Raw genomic sequence first — 21667 nt, forward strand, 5'->3', positions numbered from 1 at the left:
CCCCCTTACAGAACCCGTCCTTTTCAGGACGACCACCTCACTGTGATAAAGAAATATTTAAGATTGCTTTGAATTAAAGATTGCTAAAGTTGTGATACGCCTGGAAAGTATAATGCGCAAATCAAGTATAGCGACCTTTGTTCATTTTCGTTTTCGGAATTTTACCCTGAATCGGTGTATCTACCTGATGCGAAAATGATGTCCGCTTTTTCAGTGTTTGGAAAACAGAAGACAAAATCGGTCATACCAGACGAATCGGAATTTTAGAATGATCGATGTGAGTTCAATGGCGAAAATCTTTCCCATCGATTTACCGGAAAATGCAGCCATTAAAACATCCAAACTTGATCATATAATCTTAGAGAAAGTGTCGCACGAGAAATAAGAGAATAATTTTCGTTCGTATCCGTGACGACACACCGATCCAATATAGCGCATGTATCTGTGTCATCGGTCGGCATCATCTCATGAATGGTGACGACCGACTAGAAAAAAAAAAAGAAGAAGAAGAAGAAGATATCGTAGCTACCACCATGATGGTGAATAAACACTGCCACACACACAGGCCAAAAACAAATGGTAATGTAATGTGTATATGAGGAAACGAAAATCAAGCTGTACCTAAGTTCAGCCATCGGTCTCAGAACCGGAGGGCAAGGTCGCATAAACGCGCGCGTGCGTGTGTGTGTGTGTGTGTGTGTGTCTGTATATTCATTTACATTACATTAGCGGCCCCTACACGTGGCATTGTTTATTATTGACAACCAAAAGCATCGTCAGTACCACCAATCCAATTAGCTTGGTAACTTGTGTCGGTATTTTTCGAGAAAACGTTTAGAGCTTTAAGTATTGCAACTGAATATTGAAACATTGAGAGAAGAGTTCATTAAACAGTACACTCTCGCCAATGAAAGTTTTGTTGGATTGGCGAATAATTTTGATTGTTTGAACATATTTTCATCAATCCGATGATGTTTCGACCATTCGACTAACATATATTTTCGAACGAATACGAATGCCACAAATACGATAGCGACACGAACGTAAACAATAAGGAGAGTAATATTGGCTACTACGAGAATGCGAGAGGCGTGAAAGAGAGAATGAAAATAACCGACGAACAACTATGGCAACAGTGTACACCAATTGTCTAGACCGAACCGCAGTTTAGTGGTTGGTAAGTGTGTATTGGTGTGCGATTCTAGCAGGAAAAATAAAAACTGCTGCTCATTAGAATATCCTATTGGAAAGACTATCTACTTGGAAAACAGGAACTCCGAATTGTTTTCCGACGGTCCATGTAAGAAATTACTGAAAGATTACTCAATAGCAAGTTGCTTATTTAGCATCGATTGTTGAGTTTCGTTGACATGATCAAACGATGAACGCGGCTTACTCAATCCTAACGCAGTGAACGGAACTCTCGCTGTTCGGATGGTTAGGTTAGCTTAGCAACAATGACAAATGGCAACTGAACGAAAAATGGTTGAAATGGTGAAAAATCTCTCAAACTCTCAAGTGAAAAGTAGTCCAGGTTAACCGGTATTTTTTCTCCCTCTGCTCATGCTCATGGATGGGATATGGGAAATCGGTTTGACTTTGCGTCGTATAAACGGTTGTTCGTTTCTACCTACCACCATCCGAGAGGTAAACAATACGTACATGAAAAAAAAAAACTTAACGACAAAAGTAAAAACCAATCTTTATATGATACCTTCCCGTTATTGTACGTGTTTCAAAACGCTTGTGCCTACAAAATTGAAAAAATTTGTCTTGTGTTTTCTTTTCCGCAATTTTCAGTAGCAAGCAATTTTGTGAATCGCATACCTCAGTTGCACTATTGCGCAAATTGTGTGTGTGTGTGTGTGTGTGTGTGTGTGTGTGTGTGTGTGTGTGTGTGTGTGTGTAGACTGCCATGAACAACATGTTCCAACTTATCGCAAACAGAGGTGCGTTGGGAGAGCGAGAGAGAGAGAAAAGCAAGTTAGAGAACATAAGAATGAACTTTATTATGACTGAGGGAAAAACCAATACCCATACATTGAAGTAAACCAGTATGACGTTGATATACATATGTATTGGTGTATGTTTTTGGAAAGCGGAAAATCTTCTTTTTCGTTCTTTGTCTCCGAATTCATCTCCTTTCATTGATAATCGATGGATGAGTGATAAATGATGAATGCTAACTCAAATCGCTATTAAAATATAAATCACCACTCGCAAAATCGAACAAACTAATGTTTTCTGTCCTGCAGGTACAAATCTAATTGTTCCTAACAAGCAAACAGTAAACTTCGGTTGCTAGAGATGATGTCCGATTTTGAGACATTTTCGTTATTTTGGCACAGGAGATTTATTCTTCTCGAAAACCTGCGATTTTCACGAAAACAAACACACACGCACGCGCGCAATCAAATGAAAAAGTGCATGTTCGAAAGAAATTTACATTTGCTTGTCGTCTTCGTGATGAAGTCTTACCATCAAAGCATCATAGAAGAATACTTTACTATGGGACGCCTTTTCAAAATTTACCCTCTGAGAATGTGATAAGTTTTTTGTTTTATCAATGTCTTCTTTCGCCGTTCTTCGGAAAAGGCGGGAAATCTTTGGTCATCCCTGTACAAAAGTAGTGCCTAAAACAATTCGCTCTCTCTCGCTTCCGCAACGGTGTGTGGCTGGTTTCAAGGAATTCAGTTCCAGCATAATGTAATGCACAAATTGGATGAGATTGTTCAAAACAACTAAACTCACTCAAACCAATTGCCCAGCACCTTCCCTCTATTGCACTTTCTTTCACAAACGGCCACCACCATCACAATCGAAACGAGTAAAGAAGAAGCAAGCAAAACAACACACGAGAATTCGAATTTAACACTTTGTGTAGATTTGTTTGTGGCCCTTAAAAGGGCCGTTTGTTAGTTCTCGCATACACGGGGTCGGTGTTGTTCTCAGTTTACTTGGAGCTGGTGTACTTGGTGACGGCTTTGGTTCCCTCAGAAACGGCGTGCTTGGCCAACTCTCCTGGCAAAAGCAGACGAACGGCAGTCTGGATTTCGCGAGAGGTAATCGTCGAACGTTTGTTGTAATGAGCCAAACGCGATGCCTCGGATGCAATGCGTTCGAAGATGTCATTGACGAAACTGTTCATGATGCTCATCGCCTTCGAGGATACTCCGGTATCAGGGTGGACCTGCTTCAACACTTTGTAGATGTAGATAGCGTAGCTTTCCTTCCTGCGGATCTTCTTCTTCTTCTTATCACCCTTGGCGATGTTCTTCTGGGCCTTGCCGGATTTTTTGGCCGCCTTTCCACTAGTTTTCGGTGCCATCGTTCTAACGTTGACGTGCGTTCAGAGTAGCTGTTTTCACGTAAATGACGCTAGCTCGCCCAAGAAACCCCGTTTTATACCTGCTACAGGCAACGCAGTAGGGACAGCCCCTTGGTCAAAATTTGATCCTCTTTTGCGCTTTATGCTCTGCCTATTCGCAGAACGAGAAACAGCGAGATGGTATAAAACAGAGGGTTAGTACTGCGGCAGCCAGTATTACCGAGTTAGCATCCTAGCTGTTAGCATCGTTTCGTGGATTTTTTACGAAAACAAAACACATAAAAGAAAATGTCTGGCCGTGGCAAAGGAGGAAAAGTTAAGGGAAAGGCAAAGTCCCGCTCGAACCGTGCTGGTCTGCAGTTCCCAGTAGGCAGAATCCACCGTCTGCTTCGGAAAGGAAACTACGCCGAACGTGTCGGTGCCGGTGCACCGGTCTATCTGGCGGCAGTGATGGAATACCTGGCCGCCGAAGTGCTGGAATTGGCCGGTAACGCTGCCCGTGACAACAAGAAAACGAGAATCATCCCTCGTCATCTGCAGCTGGCCATCCGTAACGACGAGGAGTTGAACAAACTGCTCTCCGGAGTTACCATCGCACAGGGCGGTGTACTGCCAAACATCCAGGCAGTGTTGCTCCCGAAGAAAACCGAAAAGAAGGCCTAAATTGCACTTGATTCGCACTGAAACCAATCGAAAAAACGTCCTTTTCAGGACGACCACAATTTTCTGATAAAGAACTTATAGAAATTTACTATTTTACTATCGATCAATCATATTTACTCATGCAAGCGCCATAAGACTTGTTTTTTTTTCCATAGCTTCTAGGATAATTTCCCACATTACAAGTGAAAAGTCGATGGTCGGTGGTCGATTGCGCTGGAGAATAGATTTATTTTTTTTTACCGATCAAGCAAGGTTGGTTGAATGAAAACGACAATCGTCTGGAGAGTCAAGCTACTAAATTAAATATGATTATACGAAAAACCGCGTACAGAGCGATACCGTGTCCGAACTGGCTCTACACTAAATGGAAACTATAACGGCATTCATTTTCCAAGAAAAGGAAAACTGGGATAGGTTTAAAATACAAATATAATTGGGAACAAAAACATCAACCATTTTTATCGATGAATTTTCGCAAGCTAGATTTTTACGAACGGACTTCATCAATCATCGTGCATAATCCGTCCGCATTTTCATTTGATCACCTACCGATCCTTTCGTCGCTGCTTACCGACTGAGCGAACGAACATATTTGATTGTACTACAAGAGAAGCATGCGCGTAGCAGCGGGGTCGGCTCTATGGCTGCGCACCAATTTATCCACTATAGCGTGTCGGTGAAGCACACGCTCAGAAAGTAGTGCTGCTATGATGGATAAAAGCATACTTTTTTTTTTTTTTCTTACTGTGCAGTTTTGTTGAAGCGGACTACCCAAAAGCGAGCGAAGTAGGAAATATCGATTAATTCTTTGCATGGATTTTTTGGTAGTCCTGAAAAGGACTGTTTTGTTGAACACCGTCGAAATAAGAACGGTAGAATTCGACATGATGATGATGACTGACTGACGATGGGTCAATTTACTTCTTGGCAGCCACCTTCTTCGGGGCAGCTTTTTTGGCTGGCGCGGCCTTCTTTGGCTTCGGGGTCTTGGGCTTGTTGGCAGCGGCTTTCGATGGCTTGGTGGCCTTCTGCTTCGGTGCAGCAGCCTTCTTGGCGGCCTTGGCTGGTGCTGCCTTAGCCTTCTTTGCAGCGGCGGCTTTCGGCTTTTTCTCACCTGCAGGCTTTTTGGCCTTCGGTTTCTTCTCGCCAGCGGGTTTCTTGGCAACCTTTTTCTTCTCTCCGGCAGCCTTCTTCGGTTTTTTGGCAGCAGCCTTCTTCGGCTTCTTCTCGCCAGCCGGTTGCTTGGCACCGGCTTTGATTTTGAACGAGCCGGATGCACCGGAACCCTTGGTCTGGGTGAGCTTTCCCTTCTCGACGCCAGATTTCAGGGCCTTCTTGATGAACGGGGCCAGCTTGGCGACGTCGCACTTGTAGTTGGCGGCGATGTACTTCTTGATGGCCTGCAGCGAAGATCCGTTGCGTTCCTTCAGCGTCTTGATGGCAGCCACTACCATGTCATTGACTGGTGGATGTGTCGATGGCTTCTTCGGTTTTTTGGCTTCTCCCTTGGCGGCTTTGGCTTTCTTCGGTGCCTTGGCCGGTGAAGCAGCAACCGGAGCTGCGGCCGATACGTCAACAGCGGTTTCAGCCATTTTTTCTAATGTGCACTTTTCTAAAGCAGGTAGAACGAGCGAACGACTAAGCGAATACAAACGAGTGTGTGAATGCAGTAGAATCGTGCGATACGTTCGGGCACCGAATCCGTCGGCCCTGTTAGGGAATACGCACATGACGGTTACCATTCGGTGCTAGGTAGGTGTAGGTAATTTTTCTGGACTATTGTTTTTAAATTGTAAACAATGAATCGACAGCAGCGGAAGTATCGCCAAAGAGTGGTTTTATGTTTGCTACGATGTTTGAACTTTCTGCTCCACCATTCGCGAACAGCCGGACGGGCAGTGATGATAGCGAAATATGCATTCAATATCGGACAAACGGTACATGCTTATTTCGAATTGTCAAAAATAGTAAAACAGTACCATTTAAACAATGCGGACTCCAACGAAACATGGTTCATTGGGAAGAGAAATATTTTCTCTTGACAACTAACACAACCCGTTCGATGACGGTTGCGACGCGCACGAGATTGAATCGGTCAAACTTGAACCTGCTGTCTGGCGCAAATCGATCAAACGACCAAAACGCAGTACGAACCGGTGACTAAGCTTTTCAATTTTTCCGTGTTCTGCATTTGGAAAATACAATTTTTAAACAATTTGACTAACAGATATGTTACGTGAGCATAATATTTCCGAACATGCCTTCCGAAATCTGGAACACGATGGCACTGCCAACGAATAATGCTGGCCAACGTCGCCAACGCCCGGGCGTGTCGGTTGTTCTGAAAGCATTTTGGTTACTATTTTTTGTAATGAACTTGTTTTGCCATTTGAATTTGGTTCATCTTGCAAATATTAAACCTGAACATCAGGACAGGTCAATTCCAAGAGAGAGGATGTTTAAAAATTTCGACAGTGAAAAATTAGAATCAAACAAACCGAAGTCCTTTCTAACACAACGAGTCAAATGTGTGGTGTGTTGTTCACGTACCACAAACGGCTGGCTGGGCTGAGAATATTTGTCATCAGAAGCAAAAACCAAAAAACAATCTTTCCCAAATCAGAATACCGGAATTGTGGAGCGCATTTAGGATTTTACATGCAAAATATACGGTGCAAGTATTACCATTAAATAATAATAATAATCCTTCGACACCTCCATCTGTCTAGCGTGCGTGCCAGACATAGTCAGTCTCTCAGTCTCAATCGATTGGCAACAAAGAACTCGAGCAGTGATTTGATTTGATACCGAATTTGAGTGTTGCTTATATTTGATAGATATTGGCCGAAAATTGTCACGTACCGGAAGAAAGCACCGAACCCAACCGAACATTAGCCTACTATTCAAAGATTGGCAATTGCTGTGTATTTCTTTCGCCAGAAACATCCCCACCAGTCGTCTGGGGATGGGACGTTGACTATGTCAACGGCAAGCAAGCGTCTGTCGGGGTAGTCTTGGAACGAAACAAATTGGTATTTTCATGATTTTGAACCAATATTGTATAGTATAGTGTATTGAGAGTAGCAGTAGCAGAGTAATACTAGTAACTGGTGGCCGAATCCCGTCAGAATTGTCAGGCAGTCAGTCACATGGCATGACACGGCGAGTGCACGATGTGTTGCAAGCTGGGTAACAGGACAATACACATTGCTGAACTATGTAACAGGGAAGCAATGTGTATTGTCTGTGCTGCTTGTCTGTCAGCAGGTCGTCTATTCTCCTCTCAACTGCTACTTTAGCAGAAACAAAAATGAAAGACCAAAAAATAAGGAAAACATTTCAAACACCTATAGATTACTGACTTTCCATATGGGGCATGAATTGTGCAACGGATCGGATGTCATTTTCTGTGCGCGCGCAACTTGTGTGTGTGTGTGTCTGAGTATGTGATTGTTTAAGGGAAAATATTCGAATTCGTAAACTCGTTGGTAATTGATTGGGTGGCCCTGAAAAGGGCCTTTGGGGTATATGTTGTGAGATCAAACGAAAGCCGATAGCCTGTTTAAGCACGTTCGCCACGGATCCGACGAGCCAGCTGGATGTCCTTTGGCATGATGGTAACACGCTTGGCGTGGATCGCGCATAGATTGGTGTCCTCGAACAAACCGACTAGATAGGCTTCGCTGGCCTCCTGCAGTGCCATGACGGCGGAACTCTGGAAGCGAAGGTCGGTCTTGAAATCTTGGGCAATTTCACGCACTAAACGCTGGAACGGCAGCTTGCGAATCAACAGCTCAGTCGATTTCTGGTAACGACGGATCTCCCGAAGGGCTACTGTTCCTGGCCGATAACGATGGGGTTTCTTCACTCCGCCAGTAGCAGGAGCACTTTTGCGAGCAGCCTTTGTCGCCAGTTGCTTACGAGGAGCCTTTCCTCCGGTCGATTTACGAGCGGTCTGCTTGGTACGAGCCATTATTTCTTTCTTTTGCTTATCCTTTCTCTCTACACCGTACTGTACGCGTTGAAAACAAAACACAGAATGAGCTCAAAACGGACCTGGCTGGCTGTTTTATACCTGCCCGACCGCTCTGAAGCAGCCAATCAGCACAAAGCAAAGCACGAAACGGACCCTCTCGGTAGGTATAAAAAAAAGCACCGGTCTGCGAAGTGGCATTAGTTTCACTTGTACTGTCTTACTTGCAAGAACAAGCAGCTAGCAGAGAAAAATGACTGGTCGCGGCAAAGGAGGAAAGGGACTCGGAAAAGGAGGCGCCAAGCGTCATCGTAAAGTGCTTCGTGATAACATCCAGGGAATTACCAAGCCCGCTATCCGTCGTCTGGCTCGTCGTGGTGGTGTCAAGCGTATCTCCGGTCTGATCTATGAGGAAACTCGTGGAGTGCTGAAGGTGTTCCTGGAAAATGTGATCCGAGATGCAGTAACCTACACTGAACACGCCAAGCGCAAGACCGTCACCGCCATGGATGTCGTGTATGCTCTGAAGCGACAGGGTCGCACTCTGTATGGTTTCGGAGGTTAAACGTCGTAACGAGAACACACATAACATAATACGGAAGGATAAAAGGCCCTTTTCAGGGCCACCAATATGTTTCGCAAAGAATTAGTTAGCATTTGCTGGTATTCATTATAATCTATAATCATGATGATGATGATGATGATGGTGGTGGTGGTGGTGATGATATGAGAATAGTAAGAAGTGTGCAATAGAGTAGTGAGTAGTGTGAATTCAACCGGGTTCGAAACTGACTAGATTTTTCAGTCCAACAACTAGGTTTTCAAACAAAAGCGGCCCTTACACGAGCATTAAAAATGTCAGTTTTAATGTAACTAAGTAATGATGTATTTCAAATTTGTTTGAAATCTCGTCATTACTGCACCATTACACGTTCATTAATAATTCAGTAATGACATTTTTAATGCTCGTGTAAGGGCCGCTAAACAATTTAACCAGCAGTCGTTAGGGTGGAAACTGGTTTTCGGTTTCGCATCAAGCAAACACGACATTATTATTTCTGGTCGGTTGTGAGTTTCAAACTGCTGTTGACACTTGAGTACTACTTAACGCGCCGCTGAAAAACGTAACATTTGAGAAATGAAATTAGTTATGTTGTTTAACATGAACTATCTTTTCGAAATCATTCATTCCCATTCAACTGTTCTGGTCAACTGTCAATGCTGTTGGCTTCGAATTTCGACTATACAACATGCAGCATTTGCTCAAAGCCGCCTAGGATAGAAAAACGATTGCTGTTGATATGTCATTGGTTGGTTTACAGTAGCATGCATGTGTATGTGTAGCAATTTATTATTTGGTTGGTCGACCAAGTCTGTCGATTGGTCCGAAAAGTAATCGATACTTTTCTTTATTTCGAAACCAACATATTTTTGCTCCGAACAATATATTGTCCATATGGCATGGATGAATACTCCGAAACGCGAGAACAATTGTACCTGTGTTGTTCATAATTTGTTCTGTTTTTCTCGTTAGGTGTTTGTTGGCTGATGAAAGTAAAATCATCAACGAACAAAATGTGTTTGGTGATTGAATGAGGGAAATATGCGAACTTAACACTTTGTGTAGATTTGTTTGTGGCCCTTAAAAGGGCCGATTATGCTTGGCGATTCGTATGCACACACACGATCGGGGGGGTTTGGTTGTTCTCACTCAGTTTACTTGGAGCTAGTGTACTTGGTGACGGCTTTGGTTCCTTCCGAAACGGCGTGCTTGGCCAACTCTCCTGGCAAAAGCAGACGAACGGCGGTCTGGATTTCGCGAGAGGTAATCGTCGAACGTTTGTTGTAATGGGCCAAACGCGATGCCTCGGATGCAATGCGTTCGAAGATGTCATTGACGAAACTGTTCATGATGCTCATCGCCTTCGAGGATACTCCGGTATCAGGGTGGACCTGTTTCAACACTTTGTAGATGTAGATAGCGTAGCTTTCCTTCCTGCGGATCTTCTTCTTTTTCTTATCTCCCTTGGCGATGTTTTTCTGGGCCTTGCCGGATTTTTTGGCTGCCTTTCCACTGGTTTTCGGTGCCATCGTGCTTGACGGTTCTCGTACGTTCAGAGTAACTGCTTTAACTTAAATGACGCTATTTGCCATATGACAGCTCGTTTTATACCTGCTATTGAGAGCGGCGCATGGACTGCCCCTTTGTTAGAATTCCTTTTCCTGTTCGCAGAACGGGAAACAGTGAGACGATATAAAACAGAGGGTTAGTACGGCGGCAGCCAGTATTACTGAATTGGCTGTCTAGTCGTTAACAGCATCTCGTGGATTTTTTACGCAGAAACACGCACACACAAAATGTCTGGCCGTGGTAAAGGAGGAAAAGTTAAGGGAAAGGCAAAGTCCCGCTCAAACCGTGCTGGTCTGCAGTTCCCAGTAGGCAGAATCCACCGTCTGCTCCGGAAGGGAAACTACGCCGAACGTGTCGGTGCCGGTGCACCGGTCTATCTGGCGGCAGTGATGGAATACCTGGCCGCCGAAGTGCTGGAATTGGCCGGTAACGCTGCCCGTGACAACAAGAAAACGAGAATCATCCCTCGCCATCTGCAGCTGGCCATCCGTAACGACGAGGAGTTGAACAAACTGCTCTCCGGAGTTACCATCGCACAGGGCGGTGTACTGCCAAACATCCAGGCAGTGCTGCTCCCGAAGAAAACCGAGAAAAAGGCCTAAATTGCGATTTCCGGAACATATTGGTGTTACCCCCCTTACAGAACCCGTCCTTTTCAGGACGACCACCTCACTGTGATAAAGAAATATTTAAGATTGCTTTGAATTAAAGATTGCTAAAGTTGTGATACGCCTGGAAAGTATAATGCGCAAATCAAGTATAGCGACCTTTGTTCATTTTCGTTTTCGGAATTTTACCCTGAATCGGTGTATCTACCTGATGCGAAAATGATGTCCGCTTTTTCAGTGTTTGGAAAACAGAAGACAAAATCGGTCATACCAGACGAATCGGAATTTTAGAATGATCGATGTGAGTTCAATGGCGAAAATCTTTCCCATCGATTTACCGGAAAATGCAGCCATTAAAACATCCAAACTTGATCATATAATCTTAGAGAAAGTGTCGCACGAGAAATAAGAGAATAATTTTCGTTCGTATCCGTGACGACACACCGATCCAATATAGCGCATGTATCTGTGTCATCGGTCGGCATCATCTCATGAATGGTGACGACCGACTAGAAAAAAAAAAAGAAGAAGAAGAAGAAGATATCGTAGCTACCACCATGATGGTGAATAAACACTGCCACACACACAGGCCAAAAACAAATGGTAATGTAATGTGTATATGAGGAAACGAAAATCAAGCTGTACCTAAGTTCAGCCATCGGTCTCAGAACCGGAGGGCAAGGTCGCATAAACGCGCGCGTGCGTGTGTGTGTGTGTGTGTGTGTCTGTATATTCATTTACATTACATTAGCGGCCCCTACACGTGGCATTGTTTATTATTGACAACCAAAAGCATCGTCAGTACCACCAATCCAATTAGCTTGGTAACTTGTGTCGGTATTTTTCGAGAAAACGTTTAGAGCTTTAAGTATTGCAACTGAATATTGAAACATTGAGAGAAGAGTTCATTAAACAGTACACTCTCGCCAATGAAAGTTTTGTTGGATTGGCGAATAATTTTGATTGTTTGAACATATTTTCATCAATCCGATGATGTTTCGACCATTCGACTAACATATATTTTCGAACGAATACGAATGCCACAAATACGATAGCGACACGAACGTAAACAATAAGGAGAGTAATATTGGCTACTACGAGAATGCGAGAGGCGTGAAAGAGAGAATGAAAATAACCGACGAACAACTATGGCAACAGTGTACACCAATTGTCTAGACCGAACCGCAGTTTAGTGGTTGGTAAGTGTGTATTGGTGTGCGATTCTAGCAGGAAAAATAAAAACTGCTGCTCATTAGAATATCCTATTGGAAAGACTATCTACTTGGAAAACAGGAACTCCGAATTGTTTTCCGACGGTCCATGTAAGAAATTACTGAAAGATTACTCAATAGCAAGTTGCTTATTTAGCATCGATTGTTGAGTTTCGTTGACATGATCAAACGATGAACGCGGCTTACTCAATCCTAACGCAGTGAACGGAACTCTCGCTGTTCGGATGGTTAGGTTAGCTTAGCAACAATGACAAATGGCAACTGAACGAAAAATGGTTGAAATGGTGAAAAATCTCTCAAACTCTCAAGTGAAAAGTAGTCCAGGTTAACCGGTATTTTTTCTCCCTCTGCTCATGCTCATGGATGGGATATGGGAAATCGGTTTGACTTTGCGTCGTATAAACGGTTGTTCGTTTCTACCTACCACCATCCGAGAGGTAAACAATACGTACATGAAAAAAAAAAACTTAACGACAAAAGTAAAAACCAATCTTTATATGATACCTTCCCGTTATTGTACGTGTTTCAAAACGCTTGTGCCTACAAAATTGAAAAAATTTGTCTTGTGTTTTCTTTTCCGCAATTTTCAGTAGCAAGCAATTTTGTGAATCGCATACCTCAGTTGCACTATTGCGCAAATTGTGTGTGTGTGTGTGTGTGTGTGTGTAGACTGCCATGAACAACATGTTCCAACTTATCGCAAACAGAGGTGCGTTGGGAGAGCGAGAGAGAGAGAAAAGCAAGTTAGAGAACATAAGAATGAACTTTATTATGACTGAGGGAAAAACCAATACCCATACATTGAAGTAAACCAGTATGACGTTGATATACATATGTATTGGTGTATGTTTTTGGAAAGCGGAAAATCTTCTTTTTCGTTCTTTGTCTCCGAATTCATCTCCTTTCATTGATAATCGATGGATGAGTGATAAATGATGAATGCTAACTCAAATCGCTATTAAAATATAAATCACCACTCGCAAAATCGAACAAACTAATGTTTTCTGTCCTGCAGGTACAAATCTAATTGTTCCTAACAAGCAAACAGTAAACTTCGGTTGCTAGAGATAATGACATTTTCGTTATTTTGGCACAGGAGATTTATTCTTCTCGAAAACCTGCGATTTTCACGAAAACAAACACACACGCACGCGCGCAATCAAATGAAAAAGTGCATGTTCGAAAGAAATTTACATTTGCTTGTCGTCTTCGTGATGAAGTCTTACCATCAAAGCATCATAGAAGAATACTTTACTATGGGACGCCTTTTCAAAATTTACCCTCTGAGAATGTGATAAGTTTTTTGTTTTATCAATGTCTTCTTTCGCCGTTCTTCGGAAAAGGCGGGAAATCTTTGGTCATCCCTGTACAAAAGTAGTGCCTAAAACAATTCGCTCTCTCTCGCTTCCGCAACGGTGTGTGGCTGGTTTCAAGGAATTCAGTTCCAGCATAATGTAATGCACAAATTGGATGAGATTGTTCAAAACAACTAAACTCACTCAAACCAATTGCCCAGCACCTTCCCTCTATTGCACTTTCTTTCACAAACGGCCACCACCATCACAATCGAAACGAGTAAAGAAGAAGCAAGCAAAACAACACACGAGAATTCGAATTTAACACTTTGTGTAGATTTGTTTGTGGCCCTTAAAAGGGCCGTTTGTTAGTTCTCGCATACACGGGGTCGGTGTTGTTCTCAGTTTACTTGGAGCTGGTGTACTTGGTGACGGCTTTGGTTCCCTCAGAAACGGCGTGCTTGGCCAACTCTCCTGGCAAAAGCAGACGAACGGCAGTCTGGATTTCGCGAGAGGTAATCGTCGAACGTTTGTTGTAATGAGCCAAACGCGATGCCTCGGATGCAATGCGTTCGAAGATGTCATTGACGAAACTGTTCATGATGCTCATCGCCTTCGAGGATACTCCGGTATCAGGGTGGACCTGCTTCAACACTTTGTAGATGTAGATAGCGTAGCTTTCCTTCCTGCGGATCTTCTTCTTCTTCTTATCACCCTTGGCGATGTTCTTCTGGGCCTTGCCGGATTTTTTGGCCGCCTTTCCACTAGTTTTCGGTGCCATCGTTCTAACGTTGACGTGCGTTCAGAGTAGCTGTTTTCACGTAAATGACGCTAGCTCGCCCAAGAAACCCCGTTTTATACCTGCTACAGGCAACGCAGTAGGGACAGCCCCTTGGTCAAAATTTGATCCTCTTTTGCGCTTTATGCTCTGCCTATTCGCAGAACGAGAAACAGCGAGATGGTATAAAACAGAGGGTTAGTACTGCGGCAGCCAGTATTACCGAGTTAGCATCCTAGCTGTTAGCATCGTTTCGTGGATTTTTTACGAAAACAAAACACATAAAAGAAAATGTCTGGCCGTGGCAAAGGAGGAAAAGTTAAGGGAAAGGCAAAGTCCCGCTCGAACCGTGCTGGTCTGCAGTTCCCAGTAGGCAGAATCCACCGTCTGCTTCGGAAAGGAAACTACGCCGAACGTGTCGGTGCCGGTGCACCGGTCTATCTGGCGGCAGTGATGGAATACCTGGCCGCCGAAGTGCTGGAATTGGCCGGTAACGCTGCCCGTGACAACAAGAAAACGAGAATCATCCCTCGTCATCTGCAGCTGGCCATCCGTAACGACGAGGAGTTGAACAAACTGCTCTCCGGAGTTACCATCGCACAGGGCGGTGTACTGCCAAACATCCAGGCAGTGTTGCTCCCGAAGAAAACCGAAAAGAAGGCCTAAATTGCACTTGATTCGCACTGAAACCAATCGAAAAAACGTCCTTTTCAGGACGACCACAATTTTCTGATAAAGAACTTATAGAAATTTACTATTTTACTATCGATCAATCATATTTACTCATGCAAGCGCCATAAGACTTGTTTTTTTTTCCATAGCTTCTAGGATAATTTCCCACATTACAAGTGAAAAGTCGATGGTCGGTGGTCGATTGCGCTGGAGAATAGATTTATTTTTTTTTACCGATCAAGCAAGGTTGGTTGAATGAAAACGACAATCGTCTGGAGAGTCAAGCTACTAAATTAAATATGATTATACGAAAAACCGCGTACAGAGCGATACCGTGTCCGAACTGGCTCTACACTAAATGGAAACTATAACGGCATTCATTTTCCAAGAAAAGGAAAACTGGGATAGTTTTAAAATACAAATATAATTGGGAACAAAAACATCAACCATTTTTATCGATGAATTTTCGCAAGCTAGATTTTTACGAACGGACTTCATCAATCATCGTGCATAATCCGTCCGCATTTTCATTTGATCACCTACCGATCCTTTCGTCGCTGCTTACCGACTGAGCGAACGAACATATTTGATTGTACTACAAGAGAAGCATGCGCGTAGCAGCGGGGTCGGCTCTATGGCTGCGCACCAATTTATCCACTATAGCGTGTCGGTGAAGCACACGCTCAGAAAGTAGTGCTGCTATGATGGATAAAAGCATACTTTTTTTTTTTTTTCTTACTGTGCAGTTTTGTTGAAGCGGACTACCCAAAAGCGAGCGAAGTAGGAAATATCGATTAATTCTTTGCATGGATTTTTTGGTAGTCCTGAAAAGGACTGTTTTGTTGAACACCGTCGAAATAAGAACGGTAGAATTCGACATGATGATGATGACTGACTGACGATGGGTCAATTTACTTCTTGGCAGCCACCTTCTTCGGGGCAGCTTTTTTGGCTGGCGCGGCCTTCTTTGGCTTCGGGGTCTTGGGCTTGTTGGCAGCGGCTTTCGATGGCTTGGTGGCCTTCTGCTTCGGTGCAGCAGCCTTCTTGGCGGCCTTGGCTGGTGCTGCCTTAGCCTTCTTTGCAGCGGCGGCTTTCGGCTTTTTCTCACCTGCAGGCTTTTTGGCCTTCGGTTTCTTCTCGCCAGCGGGTTTCTTGGCAACCTTTTTCTTCTCTCCGGCAGCCTTCTTCGGTTTTTTGGCAGCAGCCTTCTTCGGCTTCTTCTCGCCAGCCGGTTGCTTGGCACCGGCTTTGATTTTGAACGAGCCGGATGCACCGGAACCCTTGGTCTGGGTGAGCTTTCCCTTCTCGACGCCAGATTTCAGGGCCTTCTTGATGAACGGGGCCAGCTTGGCGACGTCGCACTTGTAGTTGGCGGCGATGTACTTCTTGATGGCCTGCAGCGAAGATCCGTTGCGTTCCTTCAGCGTCTTGATGGCAGCCACTACCATGTCATTGACTGGTGGATGTGTCGATGGCTTCTTCGGTTTTTTGGCTTCTCCCTTGGCGGCTTTGGCTTTCTTCGGTGCCTTGGCCGGTGAAGCAGCAACCGGAGCTGCGGCCGATACGTCAACAGCGGTTTCAGCCATTTTTTCTAATGTGCACTTTTCTAAAGCAGGTAGAACGAGCGAACGACTAAGCGAATACAAACGAGTGTGTGAATGCAGTAGAATCGTGCGATACGTTCGGGCACCGAATCCGTCGGCCCTGTTAGGGAATACGCACATGACGGTTACCATTCGGTGCTAGGTAGGTGTAGGTAATTTTTCTGGACTATTGTTTTTAAATTGTAAACAATGAATCGACAGCAGCGGAAGTATCGCCAAAGAGTGGTTTTATGTTTGCTACGATGTTTGAACTTTCTGCTCCACCATTCGCGAACAGCCGGACGGGCAGTGATGATAGCGAAATATGCATTCAATATCGGACAAACGGTACATGCTTATTTCGAATTGTCAAAAATAGTAAAACAGTACCATTTAAACAATGCGGACTCCAACGAAACATGGTTCATTGGGAAGAGAAATATTTTCTCTTGACAACTAACACAACCCGTTCGATGACGGTTGCGACGCGCACGAGATTGAATCGGTCAAACTTGAACCTGCTGTCTGGCGCAAATCGATCAAACGACCAAAACGCAGTACGAACCGGTGACTAAGCTTTTCAATTTTTCCGTGTTCTGCATTTGGAAAATACAATTTTTAAACAATTTGACTAACAGATATGTTACGTGAGCATAATATTTCCGAACATGCCTTCCGAAATCTGGAACACGATGGCACTGCCAACGAATAATGCTGGCCAACGTCGCCAACGCCCGGGCGTGTCGGTTGTTCTGAAAGCATTTTGGTTACTATTTTTTGTAATGAACTTGTTTTGCCATTTGAATTTGGTTCATCTTGCAAATATTAAACCTGAACATCAGGACAGGTCAATTCCAAGAGAGAGGATGTTTAAAAATTTCGACAGTGAAAAATTAGAATCAAACAAACCGAAGTCCTTTCTAACACAACGAGTCAAATGTGTGGTGTGTTGTTCACGTACCACAAACGGCTGGCTGGGCTGAGAATATTTGTCATCAGAAGCAAAAACCAAAAAACAATCTTTCCCAAATCAGAATACCGGAATTGTGGAGCGCATTTAGGATTTTACATGCAAAATATACGGTGCAAGTATTACCATTAAATAATAATAATAATCCTTCGACACCTCCATCTGTCTAGCGTGCGTGCCAGACATAGTCAGTCTCTCAGTCTCAATCGATTGGCAACAAAGAACTCGAGCAGTGATTTGATTTGATACCGAATTTGAGTGTTGCTTATATTTGATAGATATTGGCCGAAAATTGTCACGTACCGGAAGAAAGCACCGAACCCAACCGAACATTAGCCTACTATTCAAAGATTGGCAATTGCTGTGTATTTCTTTCGCCAGAAACATCCCCACCAGTCGTCTGGGGATGGGACGTTGACTATGTCAACGGCAAGCAAGCGTCTGTCGGGGTAGTCTTGGAACGAAACAAATTGGTATTTTCATGATTTTGAACCAATATTGTATAGTATAGTGTATTGAGAGTAGCAGTAGCAGAGTAATACTAGTAACTGGTGGCCGAATCCCGTCAGAATTGTCAGGCAGTCAGTCACATGGCATGACACGGCGAGTGCACGATGTGTTGCAAGCTGGGTTACAAATTTTGCTGAACTATGTAACAGGGAAGCAATGTGTATTGTCTGTGCTGCTTGTCTGTCAGCAGGTCGTCTATTCTCCTCTCAACTGCTACTTTAGCAGAAACAAAAATGAAAGACCAAAAAATAAGGAAAACATTTCAAACACCTATAGATTACTGACTTTCCATATGGGGCATGAATTGTGCAACGGATCGGATGTCATTTTCTGTGCGCGCGCAACTTGTGTGTGTGTGTGTCTGAGTATGTGATTGTTTAAGGGAAAATATTCGAATTCGTAAACTCGTTGGTAATTGATTGGGTGGCCCTGAAAAGGGCCTTTGGGGTATATGTTGTGAGATCAAACGAAAGCCGATAGCCTGTTTAAGCACGTTCGCCACGGATCCGACGAGCCAGCTGGATGTCCTTTGGCATGATGGTAACACGCTTGGCGTGGATCGCGCATAGATTGGTGTCCTCGAACAAACCGACTAGATAGGCTTCGCTGGCCTCCTGCAGTGCCATGACGGCGGAACTCTGGAAGCGAAGGTCGGTCTTGAAATCTTGGGCAATTTCACGCACTAAACGCTGGAACGGCAGCTTGCGAATCAACAGCTCAGTCGATTTCTGGTAACGACGGATCTCCCGAAGGGCTACTGTTCCTGGCCGATAACGATGGGGTTTCTTCACTCCGCCAGTAGCAGGAGCACTTTTGCGAGCAGCCTTTGTCGCCAGTTGCTTACGAGGAGCCTTTCCTCCGGTCGATTTACGAGCGGTCTGCTTGGTACGAGCCATTATTTCTTTCTTTTGCTTATCCTTTCTCTCTACACCGTACTGTACGCGTTGAAAACAAAACACAGAATGAGCTCAAAACGGACCTGGCTGGCTGTTTTATACCTGCCCGACCGCTCTGAAGCAGCCAATCAGCACAAAGCAAAGCACGAAACGGACCCTCTCGGTAGGTATAAAAAAAAGCACCGGTCTGCGAAGTGGCATTAGTTTCACTTGTACTGTCTTACTTGCAAGAACAAGCAGCTAGCAGAGAAAAATGACTGGTCGCGGCAAAGGAGGAAAGGGACTCGGAAAAGGAGGCGCCAAGCGTCATCGTAAAGTGCTTCGTGATAACATCCAGGGAATTACCAAGCCCGCTATCCGTCGTCTGGCTCGTCGTGGTGGTGTCAAGCGTATCTCCGGTCTGATCTATGAGGAAACTCGTGGAGTGCTGAAGGTGTTCCTGGAAAATGTGATCCGAGATGCAGTAACCTACACTGAACACGCCAAGCGCAAGACCGTCACCGCCATGGATGTCGTGTATGCTCTGAAGCGACAGGGTCGCACTCTGTATGGTTTCGGAGGTTAAACGTCGTAACGAGAACACACATAACATAATACGGAAGGATAAAAGGCCCTTTTCAGGGCCACCAATATGTTTCGCAAAGAATTAGTTAGCATTTGCTGGTATTCATTATAATCTATAATCATGATGATGATGATGATGATGGTGGTGGTGGTGGTGATGATATGAGAATAGTAAGAAGTGTGCAATAGAGTAGTGAGTAGTGTGAATTCAACCGGGTTCGAAACTGACTAGATTTTTCAGTCCAACAACTAGGTTTTCAAACAAAAGCGGCCCTTACACGAGCATTAAAAATGTCAGTTTTAATGTAACTAAGTAATGATGTATTTCAAATTTGTTTGAAATCTCGTCATTACTGCACCATTACACGTTCATTAATAATTCAGTAATGACATTTTTAATGCTCGTGTAAGGGCCGCTAAACAATTTAACCAGCAGTCGTTAGGGTGGAAACTGGTTTTCGGTTTCGCATCAAGCAAACACGACATTATTATTTCTGGTCGGTTGTGAGTTTCAAACTGCTGTTGACACTTGAGTACTACTTAACGCGCCGCTGAAAAACGTAACATTTGAGAAATGAAATTAGTTATGTTGTTTAACATGAACTATCTTTTCGAAATCATTCATTCCCATTCAACTGTTCTGGTCAACTGTCAATGCTGTTGGCTTCGAATTTCGACTATACAACATGCAGCATTTGCTCAAAGCCGCCTAGGATAGAAAAACGATTGCTGTTGATATGTCATTGGTTGGTTTACAGTAGCATGCATGTGTATGTGTAGCAATTTATTATTTGGTTGGTCGACCAAGTCTGTCGATTGGTCCGAAAAGTAATCGATACTTTTCTTTATTTCGAAACCAACATATTTTTGCTCCGAACAATATATTGTCCATATGGCATGGATGAATACTCCGAAACGCGAGAACAATTGTACCTGTGTTGTTCATAATTTGTTCTGTTTTTCTCGTTAGGTGTTTGTTGGCTGATGAAAGTAAAATCATCAACGAACAAAATGTGTTTGGTGATTGAATGAGGGAAATATGCGAACTTAACACTTTGTGTAGATTTGTTTGTGGCCCTTAAAAGGGCCGATTATGCTTGGCGATTCGTATGCACACACACGATCGGGGGGGTTTGGTTGTTCTCACTCAGTTTACTTGGAGCTAGTGTACTTGGTGACGGCTTTGGTTCCTTCCGAAACGGCGTGCTTGGCCAACTCTCCTGGCAAAAGCAGACGAACGGCGGTCTGGATTTCGCGAGAGGTAATCGTCGAACGTTTGTTGTAATGGGCCAAACGCGATGCCTCGGATGCAATGCGTTCGAAGATGTCATTGACGAAACTGTTCATGATGCTCATCGCCTTCGAGGATACTCCGGTATCAGGGTGGACCTGTTTCAACACTTTGTAGATGTAGATAGCGTAGCTTTCCTTCCTGCGGATCTTCTTCTTTTTCTTATCTCCCTTGGCGATGTTTTTCTGGGCCTTGCCGGATTTTTTGGCTGCCTTTCCACTGGTTTTCGGTGCCATCGTGCTTGACGGTTCTCGTACGTTCAGAGTAACTGCTTTAACTTAAATGACGCTATTTGCCATATGACAGCTCGTTTTATACCTGCTATTGAGAGCGGCGCATGGACTGCCCCTTTGTTAGAATTCCTTTTCCTGTTCGCAGAACGGGAAACAGTGAGACGATATAAAACAGAGGGTTAGTACGGCGGCAGCCAGTATTACTGAATTGGCTGTCTAGTCGTTAACAGCATCTCGTGGATTTTTTACGCAGAAACACGCACACACAAAATGTCTGGCCGTGGTAAAGGAGGAAAAGTTAAGGGAAAGGCAAAGTCCCGCTCAAACCGTGCTGGTCTGCAGTTCCCAGTAGGCAGAATCCACCGTCTGCTCCGGAAGGGAAACTACGCCGAACGTGTCGGTGCCGGTGCACCGGTCTATCTGGCGGCAGTGATGGAATACCTGGCCGCCGAAGTGCTGGAATTGGCCGGTAACGCTGCCCGTGACAACAAGAAAACGAGAATCATCCCTCGCCATCTGCAGCTGGCCATCCGTAACGACGAGGAGTTGAACAAACTGCTCTCCGGAGTTACCATCGCACAGGGCGGTGTACTGCCAAACATCCAGGCAGTGCTGCTCCCGAAGAAAACCGAGAAAAAGGCCTAAATTGCGATTTCCGGAACATATTGGTGTTACCCCCCTTACAGAACCCGTCCTTTTCAGGACGACCACCTCACTGTGATAAAGAAATATTTAAGATTGCTTTGAATTAAAGATTGCTAAAGTTGTGATACGCCTGGAAAGTATAATGCGCAAATCAAGTATAGCGACCTTTGTTCATTTTCGTTTTCGGAATTTTACCCTGAATCGGTGTATCTACCTGATGCGAAAATGATGTCCGCTTTTTCAGTGTTTGGAAAACAGAAGACAAAATCGGTCATACCAGACGAATCGGAATTTT

General features: G+C 44.1%; 7 protein-coding genes across 7 annotated transcripts; 4 read left to right on the forward strand and 3 right to left on the reverse strand.

Moving 5' to 3' along the window:
- Positions 1-4908: 4908 nt before the first annotated feature.
- On the reverse strand, positions 4909-5583 carry LOC131440721 (histone H1B-like). Its single transcript, XM_058612251.1, has one exon. It carries the CDS (start codon positions 5581-5583, stop codon positions 4909-4911), a length of 675 nt encoding a protein of 224 aa, XP_058468234.1.
- A 2634-nt stretch (positions 5584-8217) lies between these two features.
- Positions 8218-8529, forward strand: LOC131425096 (histone H4). The gene has a single exon (XM_058586692.1). The coding sequence runs from the start codon at positions 8218-8220 to the stop codon at positions 8527-8529; it is 312 nt and encodes a 103-aa protein (XP_058442675.1).
- A 1151-nt stretch (positions 8530-9680) lies between these two features.
- On the reverse strand, positions 9681-10055 carry LOC131427611 (histone H2B-like). Its single transcript, XM_058590972.1, has one exon. It carries the CDS (start codon positions 10053-10055, stop codon positions 9681-9683), a length of 375 nt encoding a protein of 124 aa, XP_058446955.1.
- A 267-nt stretch (positions 10056-10322) lies between these two features.
- LOC131425105 (histone H2A) lies at positions 10323-10697 on the forward strand. Its single transcript, XM_058586704.1, has one exon. The coding sequence runs from the start codon at positions 10323-10325 to the stop codon at positions 10695-10697; it is 375 nt and encodes a 124-aa protein (XP_058442687.1).
- Positions 10698-14299: 3602 nt separating this feature from the next.
- Positions 14300-14674, forward strand: LOC131427614 (histone H2A). Its single transcript, XM_058590985.1, has one exon. The coding sequence runs from the start codon at positions 14300-14302 to the stop codon at positions 14672-14674; it is 375 nt and encodes a 124-aa protein (XP_058446968.1).
- A 917-nt stretch (positions 14675-15591) lies between these two features.
- Positions 15592-16266, reverse strand: LOC131425087 (histone H1B-like). The gene has a single exon (XM_058586665.1). It carries the CDS (start codon positions 16264-16266, stop codon positions 15592-15594), a length of 675 nt encoding a protein of 224 aa, XP_058442648.1.
- A 4731-nt stretch (positions 16267-20997) lies between these two features.
- On the forward strand, positions 20998-21372 carry LOC131425115 (histone H2A). Its single transcript, XM_058586716.1, has one exon. The coding sequence runs from the start codon at positions 20998-21000 to the stop codon at positions 21370-21372; it is 375 nt and encodes a 124-aa protein (XP_058442699.1).
- Positions 21373-21667: the final 295 nt, after the last annotated feature.

This window comes from Malaya genurostris, chromosome 1 (genome assembly GCF_030247185.1).
Source record: "Malaya genurostris strain Urasoe2022 chromosome 1, Malgen_1.1, whole genome shotgun sequence".
NCBI lineage: Eukaryota > Metazoa > Arthropoda > Insecta > Diptera > Culicidae > Malaya > Malaya genurostris.

What these genes read in the sequence shown, in the direction of transcription:
- LOC131425105 (XM_058586704.1), top strand. Translation starts at nt 10,323, where the DNA reads ATGTCTGGCCGTGGTAAAGGAGGAAAAGTTAAGGGAAAGGCAAAGTCC.
- LOC131440721 (XM_058612251.1), bottom strand. Translation starts at nt 5,583, where the DNA reads ATGGCTGAAACCGCTGTTGACGTATCGGCCGCAGCTCCGGTTGCTGCT.
- LOC131425087 (XM_058586665.1), bottom strand. Translation starts at nt 16,266, where the DNA reads ATGGCTGAAACCGCTGTTGACGTATCGGCCGCAGCTCCGGTTGCTGCT.
- LOC131425096 (XM_058586692.1), top strand. Translation starts at nt 8,218, where the DNA reads ATGACTGGTCGCGGCAAAGGAGGAAAGGGACTCGGAAAAGGAGGCGCC.
- LOC131427611 (XM_058590972.1), bottom strand. Translation starts at nt 10,055, where the DNA reads ATGGCACCGAAAACCAGTGGAAAGGCAGCCAAAAAATCCGGCAAGGCC.
- LOC131427614 (XM_058590985.1), top strand. Translation starts at nt 14,300, where the DNA reads ATGTCTGGCCGTGGCAAAGGAGGAAAAGTTAAGGGAAAGGCAAAGTCC.
- LOC131425115 (XM_058586716.1), top strand. Translation starts at nt 20,998, where the DNA reads ATGTCTGGCCGTGGTAAAGGAGGAAAAGTTAAGGGAAAGGCAAAGTCC.